The sequence below is a fragment of the Coregonus clupeaformis genome, unplaced genomic scaffold (assembly GCF_020615455.1).
Source record: "Coregonus clupeaformis isolate EN_2021a unplaced genomic scaffold, ASM2061545v1 scaf0923, whole genome shotgun sequence".
Lineage (NCBI taxonomy): Eukaryota > Metazoa > Chordata > Actinopteri > Salmoniformes > Salmonidae > Coregonus > Coregonus clupeaformis.
The window spans coordinates 72,239-91,617 of NW_025534377.1; the positions used below are offsets into that span (position 1 = coordinate 72,239).

Genomic DNA, 19,379 nt, shown 5'->3' on the forward strand with positions numbered 1-19,379 from the left:
GATGGTACTCAAACCTTAACACTTGTTTAGTCACGGTAGAGATTGGAGAGAGGGTTGGTTTAATTTAGAGCAAAGAATAATGCATTTTATGATGAGTTGAACTTGACCGCCTTTTTCCGCTAGTTCAGTATAACAGCTCACAACTACTGTATTTTAATTTCGTCACCAGTACTCTTAAGAAGTGACATATCTGAGAAATGCCAACCCACTTTGTGAAAGTACGCCTAGCGCCACACAGGGGAGCAGTGCGCAGAAATCAATGATCATAGGTAGGCCTACGATTCTGTTGCCTAAACCTCTCATTTTCATTTGGATAATCGAATATTGAGCGGGTAAGGCGCCTTTGATGTTGAACACTCAAAGGCGCGTGAAGTAGCTTGCGTGAAGGCTTCTTCAATATAATGCCGCATTCACGTCATGCTAACCTTGGCGGAAGAGTCGGATCCCGAGTTTCCCATTTGGAAGGTACCAGAATAAACCAATAGGAAGCTCCACGCAAATAATTTACTTTCATTTTAACTCTGAGGTCCCGAGATTACGACATGACTTGAACGCGGCATAAGTCCATGTTCCAATGTCGATTGCCTATTTAATCTCGCGTTCATTTCTTGTCGGAAACTCGGTAAATGTCAGACTCGCTTAAGCTGCGTTCACTTGCTAGTCGGAACTCGGAAATGTACGACTTGCTAACTCGTTGTATAAGGATGATCCCGAGTTTCCCACTTGGGAAGTATCAGAATCAACCAATAGTAATCTCTAAGCAAATAACTTACGTTCATTTTAAATAACTTACGTTCATTTTAACTCGGAGGTTCCTAGTTCCGACTAGCACGTGAACGCGGCATACTCGTTGTATAAAGATTATACCCTAGTTTCCCGCTTGAGAAGTATCGCATAATCAACCAATATGAAGCTCTACGCAAAAAACTTACATTTATTTTAACTCGGAAATCCCGAGTTTCCGACATGACTTGAACGCTGCAAAGGCCTAGATCTGTTGTGAAAGTATATTCAATTGGATACAGAGCCGCGCGCTTCGACGCAGCTGTGCTTGCGCTTATTTCCACAAAATGAGTTTTAGACAATAGACGGATTTCAAAGGATGGCACTTTGATCGCCGACAAAGACTCTACACAAGTCTGGAGCAGTCAAGTGTGAAATACAATGAGATAATTTATGGCCACCATTATTTCGAGGATTGGGCATTCAGGGTTGTCCGCTTTATTCAACAGGAGGATGAAAAATAACACAGAACAGGGCACAGTGCAGATGTGCGGAGTTAAACTTATTTTACAAAGTCAGGCTTTTAAGGAACATTTCGGGAACCACTCTTTTCGTCCAGCCAGAAGAGAGACACATTTCCTAGGCCTACTTAAAACACTATAGGCTATAGGTTTATGGTTATAAAATCAGTTATACAACCTTATCTAATATTCTCAATTGCTTCTGTTTTCAGTAGTCTCTCTCTCTCTCTCTCTCTCTCTCTAAATTCAATTCAAGGGATTTATTGGCATAGGAAACATTTTTACATTCCCAAACCAAGTGTAATAGATAATATACCAAAGTGAAATAAACAATCAGAAATGAACAGTAAAATTTACACTCACAAAAGTTTACAAATAATAGAGAAAATAATAGAGACTATCTCTCTCTCTCGCGCTCACTCACACAGTCACTCACACACACACACACACACACACAACACACACACACACACACACACTCCTTTCTCTTTCCAAAGCGACTCGTGAGGCCGATTGACAGGTTAGAATGAAAATGAGGCGGACACTTGGTCACGACTTCAGTGCAAACGCGTCCTTTTAAGGAGAGCTCTAAACTTGGATCATATCACCATGGGAGCTATTTGTATTGCAAGGGACTTTTGTTTGTTTTTGCTCTTGTTAAATACTCGCCAAAGCGCTGCTCTTCTAGAGAACCCAGGTACGTTTTCTGAGTTTCAAAGAGGCTGTTTTTACGCAGGCTTTATAAGAGTGTTTGCGCTCATGTTGTTGTTGTTATCAAAGGATGTATAATTTCCAGACTTAATTTTGTTTTACATTATTATAGTTTGCCCACTCAGTATGGGCTTCAATTGTAGATATTGGAACTTGATGAATCTCTTTTGTTAGTTTGCTTTTTTTAATGAAGTCCTAAGAAGTTTTAATCTACCTACTAACTTGTTTTCTGATAAAAGGAATAACAAATGTACCAATGATAAGGAATGGGTCCTGACTTTTATTTTTTCTTCATTTGAACACTTGGGAATAATGGATCAGGGTCAATGGGATCAATGTTTTGTTAACTTTAGTACTCAGAACCTGGTGAATTAGACTTTTACCTATTTAACTGAAATTATTCAGTGTTGAATTGAATATCGGGGATTTAATGAGGAGCACATTCATCCCAGAATCCTAATGTACATGACTAAAATACAGATTTTTGAGTTTCATAACGAAATGTTGTTCTGTTAACATTTTATGCCATAATGTGTATTTCAAATCCAGATCCATGCGCAGAAGGAAGTGATGGCTGTCACATTGATGCTATTTGTCAGAATACCCAAGCCTCTTACAAGTGCATGTGTAAAGCAGGCTTTAAAGGCGACGGTAAACATTGTGAAGGTAATTATCTCCTCTGTAATTCCTTGTTCCTTTCATCACTCATGTTTGTATTCGGATCATATGAGACACATTTGAATTCTTTGGACTAAGAGCTCCATGGATTACCAATACAAGTTTCAATGACATTTTGATTATATATCATAAACCTTGGCATAATGCATGGATTTGTATTTAAATTATGTGGCCCATCATTTGAAAGGACCCTTTTCCACTAAATGCTCAAATGGCAAACATTAATCAATCTTGACTTGACTCCCTTTTCTTAGACATTGATGAATGCGATATCGAGTACAATGGTGGCTGTGTACACGAATGTAACAACATACCAGGCAATTATCGTTGCACTTGCCATGATGGATTCAATTTAGCGCACGAAGGACATAATTGTCTAGGTAAGAAACATTTCAAGCTATAAGGTAAACAACATTTGATGTATTGAGTGTCTGACAATCATTTAGCAGATGTAACTTTAGGCCTATACAGTGAATTAGGATGGCATTAAAAGTGTATGATATCAATAGGGAATTGGTTTATATTGTGCTAAGGCCATTGAACAATGTGTGACAGCCAGGTAAATAGAGATTTGATGTAATATTTCTTTATAGTTTTCATGAAGACTTAGCCTAGAAATTCATTAACATTCATTCAGTTATTTCATTGTTCTGAGAAGTCATGTCCTGGCTCTCCCTGCAGATGTGGATGAGTGTGTGTTCAACAATGGAGGGTGCCAGTATACATGTGTCAACACCATGGGAAGTTATGAGTGCCGCTGCAAAGAGGGCTTCTTCCTCAGTGACAACCAGCACACATGTATCCACCGCTCTGTGGGTGAGTACCCCTGGAATACCTGCCAACTCTCCTTCCCACCTTCAAATGTGTGTATGTGTGTGTATGTGTGTGTGTCTGTGTGTCTGTCTGTGTGTGCATGCGTGAGTGTGTGTGTGCACGCATGTCTGTTGTGTCTCGGTCCATCCATGTTTCGTATGTTTGTGTCTCAGTCTATGTGTGTGTGTGTGTGTGCGTCCCTATGTGTGTGTGTATGTGTGTGTGTGTTATGGTAGGCTACTAAGCCGTGTCAGGGGCACAGCAGAGAATTATGGAGCTAATTCTCGAATGTTCACATACAAGAGTGTGATTGACAGCACAATAAGGGATGACAGCTGTTAAGTCGGGTCCCCTCTCTGTGGCATTATCTAGAGCAGTCGGGGTTCAAAGGGCCCATGCTGTGGGAAAAGAGCCCTGTGTCCCAGAGAACAAAACAAGTTAATAACTGCAACACTTGGGCTTTTGTGGCCTGTGTCTTACATTAGAATAAAGCTCCCTTTTATGTGTCGGTAGCTTCTTAGCCACAGGTGTTTTTTTATTCTCACTAAATGGAATGAAGAGATGCAAAAGCTTTTCACTACATTGGGTTTCCCTTGGAAAAGTTGCTAAATCCTACCAGCACATCCACTCAGCCGTTGCAGCATAAGTTTAAAGAAGCTGCTCTCTCTACGGTGACCTGGGAGAAGGCCAATGATGGTATTAGGTTAGAAGATAATAATATGATTCTGACTCCCATATGCACTGAGTGTACAAAACATTATGGACACCTGCTCTTTCCATGACATATACTGACCAGGTGAATCCGGGTGAAAGCTATGATCCCTTATTGATGTCACTTGTTAAACCCAGTTCAATCAGTATAGATGAAGGGGAGGAGACAGGTTAAATGAAGGATTTTTAAGCCTTGAGACATTTTAGACATTGTGTATGTGTGCCATTCAGAGGGTGAATGGGCAAGACAAAATATTTAAGCCGACTTGACACAACTGTGGGAAGCATTGGAGTCAACATGGCCAGCATCCCTGTGGAACGCTTTCAATACCTTGTAGAGCCCATGCACCAAAGAATTGAAGCTGTTCTGAGGGCAAAAGGGGGGTCCACTGCACATTTGATGGGTCCACTGCACTTGCATGTCAGCTGAATGCATCAGCCCTCTCTAGGAAGTGGTATTGTTGGTCCATGGGTTGTGGCAGATTTCTAGTCAGGGGGCTTCAATAATCTATCTTGAGACATAATTTATGTTGCGCAGTGTGAGTTGTTTTGCCTCTGTATTTCATTACGATGTACTATATGTAACAACATGTGAATACAATGTTGTTAGTAGTGTAATTACAGTGTTATTACACAGGTATAGGAGCAACCTAATGTAAAGTGTTACCTCTCTTTCCCAGAGGGCCTTAGCTGTATGAATAAGGAGCATGGCTGTGCTCACATCTGCAAGGAGACACCCAAGGGAGGAGTGGCCTGCGAGTGCCGCCCAGGATTCGAGCTGGCCAGGAACCAAAGAGGCTGCATCTGTATGTGTGAAGTTTTGTGATTGAACGTATAGCCAGGTCAACCAAGAGTCTTGTTTAGATAACACATGAGTTGAACTTTGGAATTGACCCAAGTTTTGTGTCATTGGCCTAGTGACCTGTAACCATGGTAACGGGGGCTGCCAGCACACCTGCGAGGACATGGAGCAGGGGCCCATCTGCAGGTGTCATGTGAGGTACACCCTGCACCCTGATGGCAGGTCCTGTGTAGGTAAGAGATGACCAACCACAAACCACATCCAGGCTTACTTACATACCTGGTACTTACCTGTAAGCATCTCTACGTATGGCAAACCAGTTTACTTAGTCAACATCGGTGAAATGGACTGAATCCTTCTAGATATTTCCATCTGTACACTTCTTCATTCTCCTCCTTTTTGTTACTCTCCCCCACTGAAACGCACCTGTTTAAATGATCACATCTTGAGCCTGTGGATGAAATGGCAATCCTTTTGAGGAGCTTGCCAGCTCTCCTGATAGCCAGTGTGTATTTCTTCCATTTGCACACCGTGGATATGATAAGCATCAGCCATCAGATAGGAAGGAGACGTACAGTAGTATCTGTTCCTCCCGCGGCGCTGCTGTGTGTGTGGGGTCCTGGATTATCACTGAGTTGTCTCCATCTCCATCTCACAGTTCCATCTCCTGTCTTATCTGCCACACGCATAGACAGCCACACTGCATGCCTTAGGTGTAAACATGTTACTTGTTACAGAGAGGAACACAGAAGAACATCCAGGGGAGGTAGACTACACTTACAGCGCGCCAAGGCGTGCACTGTGCAGTTCAGCTACTGTGCATCAGCAGACAGAACAGAACAGGAGGCAACTTAGTGCAAACCATTTTCTTAAATGTTTACTTATGTTTATTTTAGTTAGGCTAAAACACTGTGTATGTATCTATGTGTATTCTGTTGGTTAGGTTACTGACTGTTACTCACGTCACCCACTGTCTGTGTTACAGAGCGAGATGAGACAACTACTGAGAGCTCTGATCACAACGCCATGTCCTTCACTGAGGTTGACAAACGTGTCAAGCGCAGACTGCTCATGGGTAAAAATTGTATAATTGCACAATTTCCACTGTTATTACCCATTGTTACCTATACAGCCTAAAATAACTAAACCAAACAGACTCAGCTACTGACTGAGAGGATTCTGTCAGTTGGACTATTTGAATGACTAGTTACCATGGGTTACGCCGCCAGGAATCAGCCAGAGGTGTTTTTCAAAGGGGAGAAGAGCAAGGCCCAGTAAACTAAGGCATTCCACAGGCTTTAGAGCAAACTGTGAAATGACTATGGACCCTTACTTTCTCACCACCCAATTCCTCCCCTGAAAAATATGCTTTTGTGACAGTGTGGTACATTTCACATGTTTTCCTTCCGTTTAGGATGGGGATGGCGTTGGGTTGCCCAATGTATAGCACTGTCAGTCATGGTGTGCTGTGTCAATGTTCACACCTAGTAAAACACTGTATTGACTGTATGTATGTGACTGGGTTGCTAGCTCAGTGTCTATGACTACTGCTGTTGTCTACTCAATGTCTGTTGGTAGGGTTAAAAACCAGACTTTGGCAATAGCACAATAACGACAGTACATGATGTATAGGCATTTTTATAACACTTTATTCAGTACAGTACACAACAGGAGCATGTTGACATTGAATCTATTCACGTTGGCCTTTCAGAGAACTGTGCCGTGAATAACGGGGGGTGTGACTCCACCTGTAAGGACACATCCACAGGCGTACGCTGCAGCTGCCCTGTGGGCTTCACTCTGCAGCCTGACGGGAAGACGTGCAAAGGTCAGACCAGCCGTCCACCAAGAATCTCAACTCCATCTCTATGGCCTGCCTCCAAAATGGCACCCTATTCCCTATTTAGTGCACTACTTTTGACCTGGGCCCATAGGGCTCTGGTCAAAAGTAATGCACTTTATAGGGAATAGGTGCCATTTTGGAGGCAGGCCATCTTTATCTCCATCTCTTATTATTCAGGTCAATGTACTTTTATTTAACAAGCTTCACATCTCCCCTCCATAGGTATTTGGACAGTGAAGCTAAAATTTTTCATTTGGCTCTACACTCCAGTATTTTGGATTTGATCAAATGTTTCATATGAGGCTACAGTACAGAATGTCACCTTTTATTTTAGAGTATTTTCATACATATCTGTTTTACCGTTTAAAAATGAAAACACTTTATGTATCAAGTTCCCCCCCTTGTGAAGAATTCATAAGTATTTGGACAAATTCACTTATAGTGTATAAAAGTAGTCAAAAGTTTAGTATTTGGTCCCATATTCCTTGCACGCAATGACTATATCAAGCTTGTGACTTTACAAACTCATTGGATGCATTTGCAGTTTTTTTTGGTTGTGTTTTGGGTTATGTTTTGCCCAACAGGAACTGAATGGTTAAATGATGACTGGAGTAATTTCCTTTCTAAGTGAGTAGATAAGATGTTTCTGAATACTTCTAAATTAATCCTGATAATGCCATGATTAAGAAAGATCATGAAAGAATCATAAATAATGATGAGTGAGATCATTCTTTCTGCCTCTGTAACCTTCTCACTCATCATTATTCAAGAATCATCCAGAATCATCGTAGCGTCCACATGAATGTAGAAGTGTTCAGAAACGTATTCTATTCTTACTTACAATAAAAGTGACTCCAAAATGGCACAAGACATTATTCACCATTCAGTTCCTATTGGGCAAAACATACCCAAAACACAACCTAAACAAACCGCAATGCTTGATGTAGTTTTTGCTTGCAAGGATAATGGGACCAAGTGCTAACCTTTTGACAACTTTAATACACTAAAAGTGATATACTTATGACTTCTTTAAATGGGGGGACTAGATACATAAAGTGCTTTCAATTCTAAACGGCAAAACAGAGATGTATCGAAATACCCTCAAATAAAAGCTGACATTATGTACAGTTTCATAAGTATAGAGACACATAAAAAAAACTTGCTTCACTGTCCAAATACATATGGAGGGGAGTGTATGTCTGTCTGAATAATAACTGTTTTATCATTTGCCTTTCACAGACATTAATGAGTGTGAGCTACACAACGGCGGTTGCGACCACTTCTGCAGGAACACCATCGGCAGCTTTGAGTGCAACTGCTGGAAGGGCTTCAAGCTGCTTACTGACGAGCACTCCTGCCAGGGTAGGCCTCTTCTCTTCACTCTCCTGCCCGTCTGCCCTACATCTGGGGAAGGGGCTGAGACAGCACACTATACTGGGCTGTTGTTCTGTGTAGGTGTGCTGGTGGAAGATAAGACAGAGGGTGGGAGGCTGAACGGTTTGCCAGTATCGACTTGCAGGATTCCTCTGAAGATCCTTAACATGTGCTATAATAAAGCTTAACGTTTAGTACAAACTGATTTCTTCCCTCTGATACAACGCGTCATTAAGACGTTGCTGTCTCTATCATTAACTATCAAAAGACAATGCCACATTTCATCACGTAGTGATACCATGCTGTACAATGTAAAACCCCAATATCTACTACCTTAAATTGAAAAATAATATCCCTCTGCTTTTGATTACAGATATAGACGAGTGTTATTTCGAAAGGACATGTGGTCACACGTGTGTGAACTCCCCTGGTGGTTTTGAGTGTGTTTGCAACAAAGGGTACACCCTGTATGGACTGGCCCACTGTGGAGGTAAGACTATACGATGAATGCTTATGGGGCATTATACTTATGGTATGGGGAAAGGGCTTTGACACCATTCTGAATAGTTCATGTTGGTGTTTTCTATAAGACTAATGTGTATAGGGTATTATGCTTATGGTGAAAAAGCTTTGGTACCATCTATACCATTTCACACCATTCTGAATAGTTCATGTTGGTGTTTTTAGTATTTTTTGCTGAAAAAAGGATGGATGCTTTATGAATGAAGTGAGGTGAGAGATGCTGCTAATAACATATGGATGTTTTCCCTGCTTTCTTCTCAGACATAAATGAGTGCAGTGTGAACAATGGAGGTTGTGAGCAGGGTTGTGAGAACACCATGGGTGGGTTTGAGTGCCACTGCCACCCTGGCGATAAGCTACACTGGAACAAAAAGGATTGTATCGGTAAGACAGTGCCCCTTCAGGCCTGGGGGGGCTCTAGAAGGTTTAGGGTGTGTGCCGTGCACGGTTTGGTGTGTGTGCTCCCTGAGTTGTCCTTTGGGGAGTGTTTGACATCAAATCAGTGGTTGTATCACATGTATGTTTTGAAACTTTTGGGGACTAAAAACAGGAGATACTTTGAGTTATTTTCTTCTCTTTCTCTTTACTGCTCTGTGTCTTTCTCTCTGGTCTTTTGTTTAAAACCTAGGACAAAAACAGAAAAAAGGCAATTGCTGTTGTTCCCATTGTCTTCTTGTCTCCTTGGATAGGTTTCACTCTGTTCCCACAACTTCTCACAACTTCTATGTCTGTCTGTCTGTCTGTCTGTATGTCTGTCTACCACGGTCCAAGTCTGCTCTTTACCTTTGAGTTTGTTATGCTTTCCATCTAGAGGCAGAGGGTTTCCCAGCAACAAAGCCCCCCTCTAAACCGACCTTGAACTGTAGCAGGCAGGAGGGAGGTGACCGCTGCTACCTGACCTGCCAGTCCCAGGTCCATATCACCAGTGGTGAGTTATCAGTTACTACTACTACTATCAGACTGCATCCCAAATGGAACCCTATTCCCTTCATAGTACACAACTTTTGACCAGGGCCCACAGGGCTCTGGTCAAGGGTAGTGCCCTATACAGGAAATAGGGTACCATTTGGGACACATATTTAGTTACTACTACTATCAGTCTGCAGAGCAGCGCAGCCTCATGTTCCGGCACGCCGTCTGTTTGCTTTTGGCAGCCAGGCCTTTTGTGGCTCTGCCTTTTGTCTGTGGTGGCCTGTCTCATGCCCCTGTGTGTGTTTACAGGGACGGAGGATTCTTATACAGTGACCTGTGGAATGCCTCTGCCCTGCTTGGCTGGAGCACAAAGGAATGGAAGTGGCTCGTATTGCTTGGGCAAGTACACACCATCACAGATCTGCATCAGCCTCTGTCACTCTAGCCTGACGTAAACAACCAGAAGCACAACATATAAAGGCAAAACAACTTCATACCAAATCAAGTCTTCAGTATTTGCATTTTGATTTATAGACATATGGAAGTCAAGGGATTTTTCCTTTTGATCAAAGGTTAACAATGTGCTATTATTTCCTTTGTACCATAGGACCAGAAATGTCAAGTGTCCTGCGAATTAAGACCACGGCCACTTTTAAGTCTGGCACAGGAAAGTGCAACTTGAAACGTAGTCAAGAGAGACTGAAGGAGAGCCTGAACGCAGCTCACTCAGGTACAGAGGTTTCATTCGTTAAAACAATGCAGATTAACCAGGCACTGCCTACATTTAATGCAACAAACTTGATAACAGGAACCAGACCTCGAGGCTGCTTAGATTAAAGTAAACTGAGAATGAGCCAAATATGAAAGAAATACGTGGGGGTAAGTAGTGCGGTCTGAAATGTTTTGAATGTCTCAGCACTGCACATTGTCTGGCAGTGACAGGGGAAAATTTAATTAGCCATAGCATGCCTTTCAGTTGGGCCCTACCCAGCCATCAATCAAACGGACTTCCGATTGTTGGATTATTTTGTTTCTCCAGTGGGTTCCGCAATTGTGCCATCTCAAAGGACACAATTGGTTCAAATAAAACTTTTCCCAGTCTCCTCTCTTTATCCCCTTGTCCAAAGGCAACAAAAAGAGCAGGGGGAAAAGAGTGCATGTTAAACCGGAAACACAGAGAAGTCACTGCTTTTTAAAGAATGATTAGAAACATCAGTACTTGAACACACAAAGGATATGATCTCCTTCGATTTAAGTGTTATGACATTGCAGTTAAGTTTAATCCTCACTCTACCTGCTACAGGTGGACAGTTATAGACCATATAGTTATTCAGTAGCATGTGTGCTGTGTGTGTGTGTCTGCGTGCATACATGTGTGTGTTTGTCTCTGTGCATGCATGTATGTGTGCGTGTCCATGTCCTGTGTGGCTGGCCGTGTCCACAGACAGCAGGTCCCCCTTCACGGAGAACGTCCAGTTCAGCTATGTGCGCTTGCGCTGCAGCTCGTCTGGCCACCGGATGCGGAGCCGCCACGGCAGGAAGGCGGGTTACGAGGAGGAGGTCTCCTCCATCACGGCTGAGTTTGAGTTGGATGTGAACCTAGAGGAGGTAACAGGTTGGTCTCTCTGCCCTGCCCTGCTGTGACCCCAGTCCTCTGGCTGACACTCTGCTTTCTGTTTCTCTCTCTGCTCTTGCTTTTCGTCACTAAACAAGCCAAACATGTTAAAGTATCTCCTGTTTTGACGTGGCGTTTTGAGGTGGTGGGATCTTTGGGGAAGGTGGAGGTTTGGAGGTTTCCTTTGTATACTGAGGGAGCAAGTGGTTGATCAAGTTGCCTGGTGTCTGTGTGTTGGAATTTATATTTTAGTACCGGTATGTGTGTGTGGTTTTGTTTGCGTGTGTATTGTGGTCTCATTGCGTTACGAGGACCATTTTGGTATCTGGTGTTTCTCTCAGCAGAGAGCTGTGACCTAGGCTGTGTGCGTCGACGCTCAGAGAAGAGGCTGAGGAAGACCATCCGTACCCTGAGGAAGTCCATCCACCGGGAGCAGTTCCACCTACACTTCGCTGGCTCTAACTACGAGCTTGCCAAGAGGCTGGCCCGGCCGGTGGACCTGCCGGAACACTGTGGGAAAGGACAGGTGCTGGTGGACAGGAAGTGTGGTGAGTGAGCATCTTGAGTGTTCTTAGTATCATAAGATATAGGTATAAGTGTATCTATAAGATGAGTATCATGTTGAGCATCTACCTGTATCTGTTTCTGCCTGTATCTGAGCCACCACTGGGGCCTAGCACAGGCCAGAGCCTAGCCCTGGCTCCCACACAGAGCAGCTCAAAGTCATGTCTTAAGAGTCATTGAAATTGGCCATGCCAGCGAGATATATTTAGACAAGTTGGTTTAATGATTGGATTTGGAGCAGGTGTTGGCCAGATGACTGCCATATTTGGGTGCAGATATGCTGTAATGAGCTGGTATGGGGAACGCTTGCTCGGCTCGCACGGAGAACAGAGAGGCTGTTGTTGGCTGGCTCGCAGGGTGAGGAGATCTTCCAGCATCTCCCTGGGATAAAGTGCAACAGAAGGTGTGATGGCTGCCGCTAGCTTTTGCTGTTGTTGCCGCTGGTCCTATTTAGTTTTACAGCCATAATGGAGGAAAAGTCCATTAGCTTTAATGGCACCCTGTCAACATCAGCGGTGGAAAGGAGGCTGGCATGTGTTTTCTCTGGCAGAGGGGAGGGGAGCAGAAAGCTGCGTGCCCCCAGTTCAGGGCCTCACAGTAAGCATAGTAAGCCCACTGCCTGCTGCTGCGCTCTGCTTGTCTGTCTCAATGTGGTCAGTAGAAGGGGGTCAGTTTTCTGTCCACCGTTAACTCTGTAATGATTGGTATTCTACCTCTAGAGCCCCTGTCTTAACCTGATCCAAGCCATCTATTTAAGAGGTCTGAAGACTATTGTAGACGACCTCTCAAAGCTGTTCTAGCCTGCCTCTGTCTTGATCCAGAGCTCTCCTCTCTTACTCCCCACCCTTATTGAGGTTGAGTGGGTGAGGATGGAGGGGGTTTTGTGGGGGAAGGATGGTGTTTGATCCATTCTGGTTCTTAGAGCTTTTTAAGAATAAAGACTGCCCATAGCTGGTTAAATGTATTGATTTTCATACAAGAGGGAAAAATCATGAAACTTAATCATTTTTGGCGGAAATAGTCTAATTGTTTTACAAACCAAGCATCTCTTAATCTAATTTAAAATAAATGTAATCCTTAATCCAAGGTATCCCCAGCAAAGCGGACTCTCGCTGGTGTCTGTTTCTTTCTGCCTCCAAATAACAGTAGACTAACATGTTGTGCTGGATTCAAATGACCCTTAGCTGTTGTTTTTGCTTTGTAGCTTGTTGTTTTTGTGTTTTATATGAGCTACTTACCTCATAAGTAAGTCGTAAGTCTTAAAACTAAAAGAACCCAAAAGAGTAAAGTTGCCAATGTGTAGGCAGTGGTGTAGACATGTCATTTGGAAGGGGGGCTGAATGGAAGCCGTAACCCCCTGCTCTATAAAGGAGCTATATTTTTCCCTCCACTTCTGGCTTAGCTCACTGAGTGCAGTTGAAACCTTTCAGTTTGCCCACTCCATTGTAAATACCATTGGGGCTCGTTGTCACTGCTTCAGTGGGAAGAGAAATCCTCCACAACAACATGGCCTCAGCCTCACTAGTACTGAGAGAAAAGCAATGCCTTCTTATTCCTCACTCTTCAAATATCTAGCACTCTTTCTCTCAAACCAAATTGCGAACGTTATGAATCTCATGATATAGTACAAGGCAGTATTCCAATAAACCAACCGGGAAATATCCCATATGTGTGATCAGAGTTTTTTTTCATTCTAAATAATTAATGATTGATCAACAACAACATTTGCATTTCTTATGCCTCAACCCAGTATAAGAATCAGCTGTATGTTGGATTTTAGTTTCAGACCACTTAATGAGGCAGAATTACTGTATTACTATGAAAAACAACAATAGCCAACAGCAAAACGTGCCAGTGTGTAGTATCTGAAACCCTGTGTACAAATATTCTCCTGATCTCTTTTACGTACAATTGTGCATGTTCGTTTTAACATGGGAGATGATTAGGAAGTGCTGTGATTCAAGCTGTGAGTTTGAGTGCTATATCCCCCCTCAGTCAGGGCCACTCTGCATGACCCCAGCCACTAAACTGCTGCGGAGAATTGACTTCAGCGACACCATGGGAATTAATTAGCATCAGCTGTTTGGGCCTCTGCTTGATAGGCGCAAGAAGTGACTGGGGTAGGCAGAATGGGGGGATTCAGAACCCTGACCCCTTTTATTGGGTTCAGCTCCTTACCATTGTGACACCATAGTGTTTGCCTATGTCATCAAATACTTGAATAGAGGTGAAAGGTCTTTTAAACCTCTTTGGGGCCATCAATTCGAGGACTCTATAGAATTGCCTCTGCATTTGAAAGGCTTCAAGGTTTTTTCCCTCTCTCTCTCTTCTCTTCTCTCGCTCTCTCCATCATATAAAAGCTGGTGGAGACAATGCGACGGTGGCTCCTCATGGTCATTCAGGATAGACAAAAGGCAGAAAAAATGAACTGCTCTTGAGAGAATTACATTTTCTTTCTTTTAAGGAAAATCAAGTTGCTGAGGCACATATAATGGATGTGCGTTAAAGCCTTTGTGTGTTCCTCATTAACTCATTATGGCTGGTTCTCTCCTGAAAAGCTCTTCTTACTTAGATTTTCCTGAGGGATATTTTTTTATGAAAATGCAAAATGATTTCACTTCACTGCTCTCTGTTCGGAGAGATGATTAGATATCATTTCCCCCTTTAAGAAGTTCTTGACATCACCAGACACACACAATAATTCAAACATGAATTAGAGACGTTGTTCTACAAAGTAAAACATGAAAAAGGGGGGAAATTAAAGCTGATGGTGTGCATCCCTATAATCAGGCTTTGCACGCTCTTGTGAGATAAGAGACAAACACTCCTTTTGACTGGCTCTGTGTGTGCTTTGGTAGAGGTGAGGGTGCTTAGGATGGTATGTAGAGTTCTTTCCCCAATGCACACCGGTGTTATGTGAAGTGTAAGAATGGTAATTTTACCAACTTGTTTAGATGTGGGACACAAAGGCATCTGGGGAGCAGCTCAGTGCTCTTATGTCTGAATTTTTGCATAGCTCCATCAGGTCGATTTGCAATGCCTTTTTAACAGCTTAACACTGGGCCTCTTGTGGTAGGCTTGAATGCCAGTGTGTGTGTGTGTGTGTGTGTGTGTGTGTGTGTGTGTGTGTGTGTGTGTGTGTGTGTGTGTGTGTGTGTGTGTGTGTGTGTGTGTGTGTGTGTGTGTGTGTGTGTGTGTGTGTGTGTGTGTGTGTGTGTGTGTGTGTGTGTGTGTGTGTGTGTGTAACATCCCTCTTATCTAGCCCCTCTGCCTCATTCCTCTACTTTTTGCTAGTGAGCTGCACTGTTGGAACGTACTATGACAGGGATCAGGGAAGGTGTGTTCTGTGTCCAGCTGGAATGTACCAAGATGAAGAGGGGCAGACGTCTTGCGAGGTCTGCCCAGGGCCAGAGGTGAGAGGAAGCCCCAGGTCGGTTGGGGCGCAGAATATCTCTGAGTGTGGAGGTAAGGCTCAAGAGTTGAGGATATGAGTAAGCATGTATCTCCTAACTGTGTACAAGACAGGAGACGTGAGTCACCTTGGATACTTACTTACTCAACCATCATAATCATAAAGATAACTGCGGCAAAATACACGGAACTCCATCAAAGACCCTGGAATAGCTTTCCCTCATGGTTTGATCTTTTTAAAAAAGTGATCTTTAAACTAGTCTCCCAGTCAGAATCACATCCTGTTATGAGTATATATGAAATACACAGGAAGGAGCGATACCCTGATAAAAAATCTCCCCGCAGGCAGATGTTGTGCTTTGTATAAAGCCGTGTAAGCCTCAGAACGTTCAAGCCCTGTTTGAATTAAACAGCCACACCCGGCCCCTGCCCACTCCTGAATAAAGAGAAGAAGGATCCACCATGTTTTCACCTCCCCAAACACTGTTATCACAGCCAGTTTGTGGCTAAGCCACAGATCCCATCTCCTGCTTTCCCCACCAATAGACTAAACAAAAAAGAGCTATAGGGAGAGACAGTTTGTTAAAGTCAGTCAGGAGATATGAGAGAGGTTGTTCCCTGGTAGATAATGGCCTTGCATTACATCACTCCACTGACATCTGCTCTCCTGGCCTTTGTCTTATTGTGGTAGAGTGCTCTTTCTTTAAGTCGCTCTGGATAAGAACGTCTGTCTGCTAAATGACCACATGTACGATGGGAATGTTGCTTTGAGCAGACTGAGTGGTACAAGTATCCCTCTGACCAGTCCAGTGTTGTTGTGTTCCCAGGTCAATGTCCCTCTGGTCAGTTCTCCCATGATGGCTTCATCCCTTGCCTGCCCTGTCCCCTGGGTACCTACCAGCCAGAGGTGGGGCGCACTTCCTGTTTCCACTGTGGAGGAAACCTGGTCACCAAACACAATGGTGCCGTGTCCTTCCAGGAGTGTGAGACCAAAGGTGAGCGGTCAGCTTATCCATCCCATTTAGTTATGCATGTAAAGTCTGGGTGTACGTCCCAAATGACACCCTATTCCCTACATAGTTCATTACTTTTGACCAGAACCCTATGGATCCTGGTCAAAAGTAGTGTCTTTAAGGGAATTCCCCTGCAGTTTCTGTTTTATGGAAATATACTACATTGGTTTATGTTGGTGTATGTTGGTGTTTGAGAGGTGCTAAACCGTGGTACCACTCCATTCTGCTCCTGTAGTCCAGTGTTCACCGGGACATTACTACAACACCAGCACACACCGCTGTATCCGTTGTCCCATGGGGACGTATCAGGTGGAGTTTGGTCAGAATTACTGCATCTCCTGCCCAGGGAATACCACCACCGACTTTGACGGCTCCACCAACATCATGCAGTGCAAAAGTATGTATGTTCAGACAAGAGAAGTATGTGTGTGTGTGTGTACATTTGTGCGTGCATGTGTATGTATTTGTGTGTTCATGGCTTCACATTTTAAATGTATTTAATGGCTAAAACTAAAACTACATGCAGGTTTCTCTACTACTGTACTGTGCTCAAATCAATATTGTTCCTGTCCTGCTTTGGGATGCTACTGTAGATAATTAGCGTCGCAGCACCAAGGCAGCGTAAAATATTTGACACTATCCTGTCACCTCACAGACAGACACTGTGGGGGAGAGCTGGGAGATTTCACTGGCTACATAGAGTCCCCCAACTACCCAGGGAACTACCCAGCCAACATCGAGTGCACCTGGACCATCAACCCACCACCCAAGCGCAGAATCCTCATCGTGGTCCCAGAGATTTTCCTCCCCATCGAGGATGAGTGTGGAGACTACCTGGTCATGAGGAAGAGCTGTGAGTGTTTGTGTTTTTGTTTATGTGCGTGCGTGCGTGCATGCATGCGTCTGTCTGTCTGTCGGTCTGTGTGTGTTTGTGTGTGTGTGTGTGTCGTGATGGAGGTTAGGGCTTGTTAGGTGACTGGGTGTTATCAGGGTGCTACAGTATTAATGTGATTTCACTGCAGGTGACCAGATGTTGGTGATGAATGTCTTTAGAATTATAAGAGGGTGGCAGTGTTGGTAGGAGGTTCTGCATAATATGATAGCACCTCTCAGAGATCATGGGGTACTATGGGCTTCTAATAGACCATTAGATCCTGCCACATTCAGAGTAATGAATGGTGCTAGTGTTTGATTTGTCATAATGTGCCCATTTCCTCAATTCACAGCTCTCTCCAACTCTGTGACGACCTATGAGACCTGCCAGACCTATGAGCGGCCTATTGCCTTCACCTCCCGCTCCAAGAGGCTGTGGATACAGTTCAAATCGAATGAAGGGAACAGTGGGAAGGGCTTCCAAGTCCCTTATGTGACCTATGATGGTAAGAGACATCCTTATTGGTGGAAATATTGATATGTTGCTTTAAATTACACATGCTTAAATACAACAATGGATCAAGTGTCTGTGAAATGTAATTTTATTTGGAATTTTAAGTCTGGATAGGTCTACGTAATGCCACAAATGCATCACCTACTTCCAATTGCACAAATAATATAGAAATATACTCTTGGGTATGTTTATATATGATATATGTTTCAGAGGACTACCAGGAACTCATCGAAGATATAGTCAGAGATGGAAGATTATATGCCTCTGAAAATCACCAAGAAATTCTCAAGGTAAAGATTTCATGTATTTCCTGTGGAAAAAGCTTTTGTCTGCCATATACTACCCTCTTCTGGACACAATAAGAAATTAAGGATGCAAACTTCACTTGAGCGCCATCGTAAAAATGTCAGATGACTGTTGGCTCGGTCTCAGATTGAATTCTAATCTGTACTAATTTTTGGTTTACATTCTCTTCTCAGGACAAGAAGCTTATGAAGGCACTGTTTGATGTATTGGCCCACCCACAGAACTTCTTCAACTACACAGCACAGGAGTCAAGAGAAATGTTCCCCAAATCCTTCATCCGATTTCTACGTTCTAAGGTTTTAAGATTCCTTCGCCCTTAAGAAGGCACTATCATCAAGTTGCTTTGTGGATATCTCAGAAAATGCTTATACCTGTTACTCCCTGCAGCTGTTACGTAATTCACTGACAAATAGAAAAGCGTCCTTTAGTTATCCTGTCTGTACAGAGACTGACTGAGGCTAGAGTTGACTAAGAGAGATGGACTCGGACACTTTCCTCAAATGGACTTCAATTGGACGTTCTGGGAATGGGTGGGTACTGGACTGTCATGGCGCAGACAAGTGGCAGCTCCTGCAATCACATCTGGTCTACATTCTAGAGCTAAATGTTTTGTACTTCGATACCACATCTATCTCTGATACTTCCATACACTCCTGTGTGAGCACTGTAACGTTTAGACAGACTGTCACTTCCTTTTCAACTTTCAGTCTCAGGAATAAAGCTTGAAGTGGTAAGCTGATTTGATTCAATTAATGAATGCTTCGATTTTCATACTGGTGTAACAACAACATCTTGAAAATAATTATGGTAAACGGAACTTTCACCAATAACGGAACTTTCACCAATAGCGTAGAAAGCGGATGAGACAAGACTCTTGATCAGGTCTCAGGAATAAAGCTTGAAGTGGTAAGCTGATTTGATTAAATTAATGAATGCTTCGATTTGCATACTGGTGTAACAACAACATCTTGAAAATAATTATGGTAAGAGTAGAAAGCGGATGAGACAAGATTCTTGATCATGTATAAACTTTTTTACTGAGGTTTATGCTAAATGTCAACCACATAGATAGTGTATATTTATAACATTAAATTCATGTTTCACATTTAGATCAGAATTGTTGACAGAAATATGCCTGAATATGAATAAAGAATATAGCACAAATGTGACCTTATGGTGGGAACTTTAAAGCACTACAAGGAATGTAGTGATACCACAAAAGCAATTATCCTTATGAATGTTTTGTATATTGTGTAAAAAGTATTAGATGAAAATGTTAACGTATTGTAGTTAACTGCATTCCTGACACGCAGTATCGACACATCCCCTCACAACCTGTATTTTTGCTGCCTCAAATTAATGTTATCGTTTTCCGCTGTCCTGAAAACATGGTTTTACTTTAAGAATTATCGGACAGTGAATACACCATGCTACTGTGCTTTGAGTGAACAACAAATGTCCATGAATCAAGAC

General features: G+C 43.0%; 1 protein-coding gene across 4 annotated transcripts; it reads left to right on the forward strand.

The window, feature by feature from the left end:
• Nucleotides 1–1,747: 1,747 nt before the first annotated feature.
• Nucleotides 1,748–18,735, forward strand: LOC123485982 (signal peptide, CUB and EGF-like domain-containing protein 2). 4 transcript variants are annotated; one of them, XM_045217116.1, is made up of 23 exons: nucleotides 1,748–1,941; nucleotides 2,505–2,621; nucleotides 2,888–3,013; nucleotides 3,315–3,449; nucleotides 4,838–4,963; nucleotides 5,076–5,192; nucleotides 5,945–6,034; nucleotides 6,671–6,787; nucleotides 8,042–8,164; nucleotides 8,550–8,666; nucleotides 8,960–9,082; nucleotides 9,510–9,626; nucleotides 9,920–10,009; nucleotides 10,218–10,340; nucleotides 11,055–11,225; nucleotides 11,567–11,773; nucleotides 15,084–15,254; nucleotides 16,028–16,195; nucleotides 16,449–16,610; nucleotides 16,869–17,066; nucleotides 17,440–17,592; nucleotides 17,811–17,890; nucleotides 18,080–18,735. In XM_045217116.1, exons 1-23 carry the CDS (start codon nucleotides 1,854–1,856, stop codon nucleotides 18,224–18,226), a joined length of 3,066 nt encoding a protein of 1,021 aa, XP_045073051.1. In that variant the 5' UTR covers nucleotides 1,748–1,853; the 3' UTR covers nucleotides 18,227–18,735. The 4 variants fall into 4 exon arrangements, with proteins under 4 accessions (XP_045073051.1, XP_045073052.1, XP_045073053.1 ...); XM_045217117.1 differs by having other exon boundaries at nucleotides 11,570–11,773; XM_045217118.1 differs by lacking the exons at nucleotides 9,510–9,626; nucleotides 9,920–10,009; nucleotides 10,218–10,340; nucleotides 11,055–11,225 and having other exon boundaries at nucleotides 1,750–1,941.
• The last annotated feature ends 644 nt before the right edge of the window (nucleotides 18,736–19,379 follow it).